Raw genomic sequence first — 12454 nt, 5'->3', positions numbered from 1 at the left:
AAGGGGCAGCTCTGTAGAGCATGGTCTGCCTTAGGGCCTGAATTGTCCTCAAAGCACATGGACTGCGGAAATTGTTCACATGAACCAGAGACATCACTCTTTAGGATTCTATTGGCAGCACCTGAACTGGCTCGACATTTATGGTGGTGGTGTTTCTTTGAAGCACTAACCTTTGTTTTATGATAATTTTATTTGGTGGCTGGGAGTGGTGGCTCACACCTGTAATCCCAGCACTTCAGGAGGCCAAGGTGGGCAGATCACCGGAGGTCAGGAGTTCAAGACCACCCTGGCCAACGTGGTGAAACCCTGTCTCTACAAAAATATAAAAATTAGCCAGGCATGATGGTGGGTGCCTGTAATCCCAGCTACTCAGGAGGCTGAGGCAGGAGAACCACTTGAACCCGGGAGGCACAGGTTGTAGTGAGCAAGATCATACCACTGTATTGCAGCCTGGGAGACAGACCAAGACTCTGTCTCGAAAAAAAAAAAAAAAAAAAAAATTTATTTGGCATAATTTAATATAGTTTAGAAGCTATCTAATCTGGTTTTTTTGGAGGGGCAAACTCTTTTGAAAATGTAAGTTTTGCTTTTAATTAAAAATTAAGTCTTAGTTAAAACTCAGCCTGCACAAAATTCTTCAGTTTCTTCCCATTAGTTTATCAGTAATATTCACCACATTTTCCTAGATGTTTATTGATTAGAGTGTTGGGATCAAATTCTGCATTAAATGTATGCAAATACATTGGAGAGGCTTTGTGTTTTTCACTATGAAATGCAATGGTGACTTGAATAAGAAAGTATCTAGAAGCTAAATTAACATAATAATGACTTCAAAAAAGAATTACTATCAGGGGCCGGGCGCGGTGGCTCAAGCCTGTAATCCCAGCACTTTGGGAGGCCAAGACGGGCGGATCACGAGGTCAGGAGATCGAGACCATCCTGGTGAACACGGTGAAACCCTGTCTCTACTAAAAATACAAAAAATTAGCCGGGCGAGGTGGTGGCGCCTGTAGTCCCAGCTACTCGGGAGGCTGAGGCAGGAGAATGGCATGAACCCGGGAGGCGGAGCCACTGCACTCCAGCCTAGGCAACAGAGCAAGACTCCGTCTCAAAAAAAAAAAAAAAAAGGAATTACTATCAGGATATGTAAAGAACTACAAAAAAATCAACACAACAGAAAAAGGCAGGTAAGAATATAAGTGAACAAGTTTTATAAATGACCAATAAACAAAAAGACTTCACTAACAATCAGAGTACAAAAATTAAAATGAATTAACAACTCAGGAAGTTGAAGCAGGAAGACTGATTGAGGTCAGGAGTTTGACCAGCCTAGGCAACACAGAGGGACCCCATCTTAAGAAAAAGCCTGGGCACGGTGGCTAACGCCCATAATCCCAGCATTTTGGACTTTGGGAGGCAGGGGCAGGAGGATTGCCCGGGCCCAGGAGTTCAAGATAAGCCTGGGCAACATAGTGAGACCCTGTCTCAAAAAAAGAAGAAAGAAAAGGCTGAGTGCAGTGGCTCATGCCTATAATGCCAGCACTTTGGGAGACTGAAGCAGGAGGATCATTTGAGCCCAGAAATTCAAGATCAGCCTGGGCAATAGAGCAAGACTCCATCTGCACAAAACACTTTAAAATTAGCTGACGTGACAGTAACATGCCTGTAATCCCAGCTACTTGGGAGGCTGGGATGGGAGAGTCACTTGAGTCCAGGAGTTTGAGGATGCAGTCAGCTATGTCCACGCCACCGCACTGCAGCCTGGATGACAAAGTGAGACCCTGTCTCTAAGAAAAAAAAAAAAAAAAGAGGCTGGGCAAGGTGGTGCATACCTGTAATCCCAGCACTTTGGGAGGCAGAAGCAAGCTGATCACTTGAGCCCAGGAGTTCAAGACCAGCCTAGGCAACATGGTGAAACCACAACTGTACACACAAAAAAATACAAAAATTAGCCAGGCATGATGGTGTGTGTCTGTAGTCCCAGCTACTCGGGAGGCTGAAGTGGGAGGATCACTTGAGTCTGGGAAGTCAAGGCTGCAGTGAGATAGCACCCCTGCACTCCAGCCTAGGTAACAGAATGAGACCCTGTCTTAAAAAAAAAGGGGGGGGGAGAGAGAGGGGGAGAGAGCGAGAGAGAGAGAGAGATCAACCCTCGCTAACATGATTGTGACATGAAGAGCGCCAAAATCACTTAATGGAGAAAGGACAGTCTTTTCAAGAAATAGTGTTTGTAAAACTTGTTATCCACAAGCAAAAGAATGAAATGGGACCTTTACTTTATACCATATTGAAAAATTAACTTAAAATTATCAAAAACCTAAATGTAAGAGCTAAAACTATAAAACTCTTAGAAGAAAACATTGCAGAAAATCTTCATGATATTGGATTTGGTGATGATTCCTTGGATTGGCATAAAAAGCAAAAGGTAACAAAAGAAAAAATTAATTTGACTTAATCAGAATTTAAAATTTCTGTGCAAAAAAGGACACCATCATGGGAGTGAAAAGACAAACTACAAATTGTGAGAAAATATTTGCAAATCATATATCTGGTAAGGGATAAATATTCCCTATATATAAAATATATAAATACAACGCAATTCAAAAATGAGCAAAGGATTCAAATACACGTTTCTCCAAGAAGATACACAAAAAAGGTCAATAAGCACATGAAAAGATGTAGATATCACTAGTCGCTTAGAAAAATGCAAATCAAAACCACAATGATATACCACTTTTCACACCAAATAGGATTATTATCATGAAAAAGAAAAATAAGTGCCAGTGAGCACGTGGAGAAACTGGAACCCTTACGTATAGCTGATAGAACTGTAAAATGGCACAACCGCTACGGAACAAAGTTAAACATAGACTGACTAGGTGAAATAAGGCAGTCAAAAAAAGACAAATACTGTATGTTTTCACTTACATGAGATATCTAGGATAATCAAACTCTTAGAAATAAAGTAGGATAGTGGTTGCCAGGAGTTGGGGGGAATGGAGAAATGCAAAATAAAAAAGTTCTGGAATTTAGAGGCACATCCATGTGTACATACTTAATAGTTGTGTTAAGTATGTACTTAACATACTTAAATACTGTTAAGATAGTAAGGAAGGAGAATTGCTTGAACCTGGGAAGCAGAGGTTGCAGTGGGCCAAGATTGTGCCACTGCACCCCAGCCTGGGCGACAGACTGAGACTCCACCTCAAAAAACTAAAAATAAAAATAAAAATAAAATAAAATAAAGGGGAAATAACCGAGCCAAAATGTTGGGGTTTTTTTGTTTGTTTTTTTCCTTAAAAGAATTTTTTTAACATTTTAATGGTAACACTTAGTAATGAAAATACAATGTAGAAAAGAGAGGGGAGAATTTCTTAGGCAATGCCTATTAGTAGGCAAGTGGAAATGGAATGTACAATATAAACAGAAATAATGGACTTAGGAGCATGGGTAGTTGATCCATAGCACAAGGTATAAAGGCCAAGTAACTGGGTAAAGATGTGTGTTGATAGCTATTTGTAGTAATGGGAGTCTGTGGAAGTTCTCTTCTGCTTGCTTCAATTTTCTCAGTGAATTGGGAAGCAATTCATTAATTACTGACAATGAGGACTAGAGAGGAAATACCGGGATTTGATGAGAGAAGAAAAGGTACCAAATACTCTCTTGAGGGAGTGAGTGAACTAGAGAAATATGATTGCTCAGGAGCATTATGAGCTCATATTTTTTTGAGACAGGGCTTTGCTATGTTGCCCAGGTTGCTCTCAAACTCACAGCCTCAAGTGAGCCTCCTGAGTAGCTCAGACTACAAGTGCATGCCATCGCACCCAGCTATCAATTTTACTGAAGATAAGCAAACAAAAACTATATATGTGGGTGTGTACATATATAATTTTAATATATGTATATAAGGTGTGTGAATAATATATGTATAAGCACAGAAAGAGTTCAGAAGTATGCACACCGAATTGTTAATAGTGGTTATTACTGGAGAATGTATGTGTGGATACATACACACATGTGTGGCTGGGGGTAGAGGTGAGGTGGAAGAGACCCCTATGTTATTTGCATTTTTAACCAGCACATTATTTTTGGGATTCAAACAAAATATCTTAATATAAGTTAATAAATAGCTTGAAAGGAGAATTTAGAATGGTGTTCAAGATCCACAGCACCTTGATTAGGCAAATCCTACATCCTAATTAAACACAACTGTCAATCTGCAGTAAATGTGACCACAGCAAGACAATATGAGAAAAGCTGAAGTATCACTCACCTTGAACACTTCAGAAAAGAAGCCAGACCCTATTTTTTCACAGGTGAAATCATCCAAACGCGTCAGTCTGGAAAAGGCACTTATAAGAGCTCGATACGAAGATGGCCAAACTCTTCCCACCTGGCTCACATTTCCATCTCCTCCACCACCTCCTTCAAACTCTTCAAGACGCTCCACACGTGCAGGAAAACCTGCAATTGAATTCCGTTTGCTCCGATCCATAGTCTCAATAATCACTTTTTTCTTCTTTTAAGAAGGAACTCCACACATAAATTTTTGTTGAATTGTACTTCTCTTCTGGTTTGACACTAAACAAGAGATCAAAAAAATTTCCACTGAAATCTTTAATAAATAAATACATGCAAAGCAGTAAATACTCAATGCAAAAATATTTCCTTTCACATTCTAGTTCCTGGTTTTCAGATCTAAAAAATGCTGTATGTCTTTACCCTCAAATAACACTGATATATTTAAAGACCAAGATATAGCCAGTCTTTACCATGAGTAGAATATCATGAAGATCACCAATTACATTCTAAGAAACAAAATGACAATGATAATATCTATCATTCATTGAGCACCTACTTTCTAGGAAACATAGTATAAGAGCTTGACATATGTCATTTGATTCTCAGATAATCCATGATATAAGGATTATGTTCATTTCACAGAGAGATCAAGAAATCAGTCACTAAAAGGCAGAGATAAAATTAAAATGGAAGCTGGGTGCAGTGGCTCATGCCTGTAATCCCAGCACTTTGGGAGGCCAAGGCAGGTGGATCACTTGAGGTCAAGAGTTTGAGACCAGCCTGGCCAACATGGTGAAACCCCATCTCTACTAAAAATATAAAAATTAGCCAGGCATGGTGGCAAGCACCTGTAATCTCAGCTACTCAGGAGGCTGAAGTAGGAGAATCACTTTAACCCAGGAGGCAGGGGTTCCAGTGAGCCGAGACCGTGCCACTGCACTCCAGCCTGGGCAACAGAGTGAGACATTGTCTCAAAAAAAAAAAAAAAAGAAAGAAAGAAAAGAAAAAAAGTTAAAGTACAAAGCCCGTCTGATTCAAAAGCCTGTGCTTCTTTCTACCAATACCCTTTATAGCCTCATTTAATTTTCTCTTTATTTCAAAAATTAATTCCAAATATATAAAACAAACATTACAAGGAAACTTCAAAATTACATATTATATAATTTTTTAAAAAGAAAACTATATCCAAAAGCAACCTAAAAATTCACTGTTGATGAAAAAGCATAGTCCAGTAGAAGTAATTATAGAAGGCTCCATCCCATCTGGTACATAACTAAGAATAAAAGCACAATCCTACTTTTTCTTTTAGCCTGTCTCTCCCTATTTCTACTTTTTTCCATGAGACTCAATTGTAAGGGTTCTATGCAAACTACAATATTGTGACTCCTCAATTAGTGAAATGCTTTCATAAAGGAGGTGGATACCTACTCAGTTTACCACCACCACTTCTAACCAGCTCTGCAACTCAAAGAAAAGTGGCAGGAATCCCAGGGCCATCTTAGCAACATGAGTCTGCCTCCTTATCCATTGCCAGAAGTCAGCACTGTACCCAGTGTGTACAACCACAGTTTCTTTCCTGGCAATGTGCAATTGGAATTAAGATAGTCCAGTCTCAATATGGCGGCTTTCTAAAATAGAAGCCATGTAAACTCAGGAGCTGCCGGCCAGGGCCATTTTCTATAATACAGTCTGAGGCAGAAGAAGTCAAGAGATTGGGCCAATCTTCAAAGAAAAAAAAAAGAAAGGAAACTTTTTGAATTCCCTATTCTGCTCTAATCCCCAAATCTTAAGGCCTAACTGCATCCTGAGGTTCCATGAGATCTCCCTGAATCTAGTTAATCTAGTTCTACCACAGTCTTCAAAGAAGGAAGAACACTCTGAGTTCTCAAATAACAAAACATTTAAGTACCTCTATTGAACCTATGCCAAAAAGTGGCATCAGCACCACCAGACCAAATATATTTACATCCACAAGAACAAAAATTTAGGGTTAGCTGGCCACAGTGGCTCATACCTATAATCCTAACACTTTGGGAGGCCAAGGCAAGAGGATCACTTGAGCTCAGGAGTTTGAGACCAGTCGGGGCAACATAGTGAGACCTCGTCTCTATGAAAAAATGTAAAAATTAGCCAGGCATGATGGTACATGCCTGTAGTCCCAGCTACACAGGTGGCTGAGGCAGGAGGATTGCCTGAGCCCGGGAGTTTGAGGCTGCAGTGAGCTGTGATAGAACCACTGCACTCCGCCTGGGCAACAGAGCAAGACCCTGTCTCAAAAAATTTTAGGGTTATAAGACAAAAAATTTGCAGTCACAAAAAAGAATGAAATCATGTCCTTTGCAGCAACATGCAGCTGGAAGCCATTATTCTAAGTGAACCAAAGCAGAAACAGAAAACCAAATATCGCATGTTCTCACTTATAACTAGGAGCTAAATCTTGAGTTCACACAAACATAAAGTTGGGAACAACAGACACTGGAGGCTCCAAAATGAGGGATGCAGGCAGGGGCTGAAAAACTTCCTGTTGGGCACTATGTTCACTATCTCGGTGGTGGGATCAATAGAAGCCCAAACCTCAGCACCACACAATACACCCTTGTAACAAACCTGCACACATACCTCCTGAATCTAAAATATAAATGGAATTTTTAAAAATAAAATAGAGGCTGGGCACGTGACTCACACCTGTAAAAAATCGCAGCACTTTGGGAGGCCGAGGCAGGCAGATCACCTGAGGTCATGAGTTCGAGACCAGCTTGGCCAACATGGCAAAACCCTGTCTCTACTAAAATTACAAAAAAATTAGCAGGGCTTGGTGGCGGCCACCTGTAATCCCAGCTACTCGGGAGGCTGAGGCAGGAGAATTGCTTGAACCCGGGAGGCAGAAGTTGCAGTCAGCCGAGATCATGCCATTATACTCCAGCCTAGGCAACAAGAGTGACATTCTGTCTCAAAGTAAATAAATTAAATAATAACAATGAAAATAAAATAAAATAGGGTTGGGTGCAGGGGCTCATTCCTGTAATCCAAGCCCAGGCTGGAGTGCAGTGGTGCTATCACAGTTCACTGCAGCCTCAAATTCCCAGGCTCAGGCAATCCTCCTGCCTCAGCCACCTGTGTAGCTGGGACTACAGGCGTGTGCCATCATGCCTGCCAGTTCAAGACCAGACTGGGCAACACAGCAAGATCCCCATCACTAAAAAAAATAATAATTTTAAAAAACAAATTTTCTTAATTTTAGAGCCAGTAGAAAACATCAACTTCAGTCATTCATTTTATATTTGAAGAAACACAAGGCCCAGAAAGTGGAAATGCTAAAAGTCAATGCTACAACCTATTTACTAGCAAAGCTAGACTTGAAACCAAGGAGCCAAGGATAGTGCATTTCTCAAAGTATGTCTATTGATAATGTGCTTCAAACTACCTGAGAAGCTTGTTTAAAACCCAGAGTCATAGGTCTCACCCTTGATAGCTTTTTTTTTTTTTTTTTTTGAAACACAAGGTTTCACTATATTGCCCAGGTTGGTCTTGAACTCCTGGCCTCAAGTGATCCTCCCACCTCAGCCTCCCAAAGTGCTAAGATTACAGGTGTGAACTGCACCTGGCCACTCTTTTTTTTAAAAAAAAACATCAGGAATTTTACAAGCATTTCCTCATTTAATCTCAAAACGTGGCCAGGCACGGTGGCTCACACCTGTAATCCCAGCACTTTGAGAATTCCTTGAACCTGAGAGGCAGCGATTGCAGTGAGCTGAGATTACACCACCACACTCCAGCCTGGGCGACAGAGCAAGACTCCGTCTCAAAAAAAAAAAAAAAAAAAAAAAAAGAAACCAGCAAGATAGATCTGATCTCCATTTTACAGAAAAAGAAATATAGGCTCAGAAGATGAAGTCACTTGCCTAAGGACACACAGCTAGTAGAACCAGAACTGGAACCAAGTTCTATCCAGCACCAAAGCTCAAACTTCTTCCATTTCATTATTACTTAGCTCAGTATTTTTCCACTACGAGAGTTGTAGGAGTTAAGTTAATCATCTGGGTAGAAAAAAGAACAGAGACTTAAGTGCAGAGGAAGGCTAGGCTGATTATAATTTGAACAGAGACAGAAAAGAAAAAAGAAACTTTAGAAAACTGAAAGATATTAAAGTAATATACAAAACATATGTAAAGTACATAAAACATTGTTGACTATATAAAACATAGTTGTCTGCTAAACTGAACAATTCGATAAATTTGTCAACTGACTTTTTCATTTTTGAGATACTCTTTTTAATTTTTATGGGTACATAGTAGGTATATATTTTATAGGATACACAAGATATTTTGATACAGGCATACAATGTGTAATAATCACATCAGGGTAAATGTGGTATCCATCACCTCAAGCATTCATCATTTATTTGTGTTACAAACATTCCAATTGTACTCTCCCAGTTATTCTAAAACATACAATGAATTATTGCTGATTGTAGTCACTCTGTTGTGCTATCAAATACTAAATCTTATTCATTCTATCTAACTATATTACTGTACCTATTAACCATCCCATTTCCCACTCAACACCCCCAACACACTACCCTTCCCACTCTCTGGTAACCATCATTCTATTATCTATCTCCATGAGTTCAATTGTCTTAATATTTAGCTTTAGCAATGAGTAAGAATATGCAAAGTTTGTCTGTGCCTGACTTATTTCACTTAACATGATGTCCTCAAGTTCTATCCATGTTGTTGCAAAAAAGAGGATCTCATTTTTTTTATGGCTGAATAATCCATTTGTATAGGTGCCACATTCATCTATTGAACATTTAGGTTGCTTCCAAATCTTGGCTATTGTAAACAGTGCTGTAATAAACATGAGAGTGCAAACGTCTTTTCGATATACTGATATCCTTTCTTTTGGGTATATATTCAGCAGTGGGATTACTATATCACATCGTAGCTCTATTTTTACCATTTTGAGGGACCTCTATAGTGTTCTCCATAGTGGCTGTACTAATATACACTTCCATCAATAGTGTACAAGGATTTCCTCTTCTCCACATCTTGGTTAGCATTATTTGCCCATCTTTTGAATAAAAGTCATTTTAAGGGTGAGATGGTAATTCATTATAGTTTTGATTTGCATTTCTCTGATGATCAATATGTTGAGCAACTTTACATAGATCTGTTTGCCATTTGTATGCCTCCTTTTGAGAAATGTCTGTTCAGATCTTTTGCCCATTTTTTAATCAGATTGTTAGATTTTTTCCTATAGAGTTGTCTGAACTCCTTATATATTCTGGTTATTAATTCTTTGTCAAATGGTAGTTTCAAATATTTTCTCCCATTCTGTGGGTTGTCTCTTCACTTTGTTGACTGCTTCATTTCCTGTGCAGAAGCTTTTTAACTTCATGTGATCACGTGTCCATTTTTGCTTTGGTTACCTGTACTTTGGGGATATTACTCAAGAAATCTTTGCCCAAACCAATATCCTGGAAAGTTTTCCCAATGTTTCCTTGTAGTAGTTTGAGGCCTTAGATTTAAGTCTTCAATCCATTTTGATCAGATTTGTTATTAGATTTTTCTTCTGCATATGGATATCCTGTTTTCCCAGCACCATTTATTGAAGAGATTGTCCTTTCCCCAGTGTACGTTCTTAGCACCTTTGTTGAAATTGAGTTAACTGTAGGCATATGGATTTATTTCTGGGTTCTCTATTCTGTTTCATTGGTCTGTGTGTCTGGTTTTTCGTTTTTGTTTTGTTTTGAGACAGAGTCTCACTCTGTTGCCCAGGCTAGAATGCAGTGGTGTGATCACAGCTCACTGCAGCCTCGACCTCCTAAGGCTCAGGTGATCCTCCCAACTTAGCCTCCCAAGTAGCTGGGACTACAGGTGCATACAACCACACCCAGCTAATTTTTGTACTTTTTGTTGTAGAGACAAGGTTTCGCCAAGTTGCCCAGGCTCGTCTCAAACTCCTGGGCTGAAGTGATACACCCTCCTAGGCCTCCTAAAGTGCTGGGATTATAGGCATGAGCCACCACACCCAGCCTATGTGTCTGTTTTTATGCCAGTATTCTCATGTTGTTTTGGTTACAATAGCTCTGTGGTATAATTTGAAGTCAAATAATGTGATTCCTCCAGTTTTGTTCTTTTTGCTCAGGATGGTTTTGGCTATTTTAGGTCTTTTGTGGTTCTAAAATTTGAGGATTCTTTTTTCTATTTCTTTTTTTTTTTTTTTTTTTTTTTTTGAGACGGAGTCTTGCTCTGTCGCCCAGGCTGGAGTGCAGTGGCCGGATCTCAGCTCACTGCAAGCTCCGCCTCCTGGGTTTACACCATTCTCCTGCCTCAGCCTCCCGAGTAGCTGGGACCACAGGCGCCCACCACCTCACCCGGCTAGTTTTTTGTATTTTTAGTAGAGACGGGGTTTCACCGGGTTAGCCAGGATGGTCTCGATCTCCTGACCTTGTGATCCGCCCGTCTCGGCCTCCCAACGTGCTGGGATTACAGGCTTGAGCCACCGCGCCCGGCTATTTTTTCTATTTCTGTGAAGAGTGTCACTGGTATTTTGATGGAGACTGCACTAAATCTGCAGATTGTTTTAGGTAGTATGGACATTTTAACAATATTGATTCTTTCAATTCATGAACAATATCTTTCCATTTTTTGGTGTCCTCTTCAATTTCATCAATGTTTTATAGTTTATAGCCTGGCCAATGTGGTGAAACCCCGTCTCCACTAAAAATGCAAAAATTAGCCAGGCATGGTGGCACACCTGTAGTCTCAGCTACTCAGGAGGCTGAGGCACAAGAATCGCTTGAAGCCGGGAGGCAGAGGTTGCAGTGAGCCAAGATCACACCACTGCACTCTAGCCTTGGCAACAGAGCAAGATACTGGATCAAAAAAAAAAAAAAAAGGTCTTATACTTTTCATTGTAAAGATCTTTCACTTACTTGGTTAAGATTGTTCCTAGGTGGCCGGGCGCGGTGGCTCACGCCTGTAATCCCAGCACTTTGGGAGGCCGAGGCGGGCGGCTCACAAGGTCAGGAGATCGAGACCACGGTGAAACCACGTCTCTACTAAAAATACAAAAAATTAGCCGGGCGCGGTGGCGGGTGCCTGTAGTCCCAGCTACTCAGGAGGCTGAGGCAGGAGAATGGCGTGAACCCGGGAGGCGGAGCTTGCAGTGAGCCAAGATCGTGCCATTGCACTCCAGCCTGACAGAGATTCTGTCTCAAAAAAAAAAAAAAAAGACTGTTCCTAGGTATTTTATCTTATTTGAAGCTGTTGTAAATGGGATTACCTTCCTGATTTCTTTTTCAGATTGTTTGCTGTTGGCATACAGAAATGCTACTGATTTTTGTATCCTGATTTTGTATCCTACAACTTTACTGAATTGTTTATCAAGATATGTTTCATTCCTAACAAAATACCTTACTAACCTCCTCAATGCCCTCAGGGTTCCCTGAGAGTGGCAAATCCTAGTTTTCCATATTACAGCACAGAAGACAGAATTGCTCATTGCAGCTCAACGGGTCTGGTTTTACATTCTCAGCTAGCTAGGAGGAGGTAAGAAACTGCTAATTGCAGCAGGGCACGGTGGCTAACTCCTGTAATCCTAGCACTTTGGGAGGCCAAGGCAGGTGGATCACTTGAGGTCAGGAGTTCTAGACTGGTCTGGCCAACATGGCAAAACCTTGTCTCTACTAAAAATACAAAAATTAGGCCAGACACGGTAGCTCACACCTGTAATCCTAGCACTTTCGGAGGCCAAGGCAGGTAGATCACCTGAGGTTGGGAATTCGAGACCAGCCTGGCCAACATGGTGAAACCCCATCTCTACTAAAAATACAAAACTTAGCCAGTGTGGTGGCGCATGTCTGTAATCCCAGTTACTCAGGAGGCTGAGGCATGAGAATCACTTGAAGCCAGGAGGCGAAGGTTGCAGTGAGCCAAGATCACGCCACTGCATTCCAGCCTAGGAGATACAGCAAGACTCCATCTCCAAAAAAAAAGAAAAAGAAAAAAAAAAATTAGCCAGGCATGGTGGTGTGCACCTGTAGTCCCAGCTACTCAGGAGGCTAAGGCAAGAAAATCACTTGAACCCATGAGGCAGAGGTTGAAGTAAGCTGAGATGGCACCACTGCACTCCAGCCTGGGTGACAGAG

At 40.7% G+C, this 12454-nt stretch overlaps 2 protein-coding genes across 2 annotated transcripts in view; both read right to left on the bottom strand.

Moving 5' to 3' along the window:
* TESK2 (testis associated actin remodelling kinase 2) overlaps positions 1-12454 on the bottom strand; it is a 129775-nt gene that overhangs the window by 109992 nt on the left and 7329 nt on the right. The window contains exon 4 of the mRNA XM_026455736.1: positions 4274-4581. Coding sequence (XP_026311521.1) covers positions 4274-4495 — 222 coding nt within the window. The 5' untranslated portion in view covers positions 4496-4581. The remainder of the gene's footprint in view (positions 1-4273; positions 4582-12454) is intronic.
* Positions 4485-12454, bottom strand: part of CCDC163 (coiled-coil domain containing 163) — a 14840-nt gene continuing 6870 nt past the window's right edge. Inside the window, exon 6 of the mRNA XM_026455738.1 lies at positions 4485-4581. The gene's annotated coding sequence lies outside the window, so the exon portion shown is untranslated. The remainder of the gene's footprint in view (positions 4582-12454) is intronic.

The sequence above is a fragment of the Piliocolobus tephrosceles genome, chromosome 1, assembly GCF_002776525.5.
Source record: "Piliocolobus tephrosceles isolate RC106 chromosome 1, ASM277652v3, whole genome shotgun sequence".
NCBI classification, from domain to species: domain Eukaryota; kingdom Metazoa; phylum Chordata; class Mammalia; order Primates; family Cercopithecidae; genus Piliocolobus; species Piliocolobus tephrosceles.
Note: the sequence above shows the minus strand (reverse complement) of the source record. Positions and strands in the feature narration are given on the sequence as shown.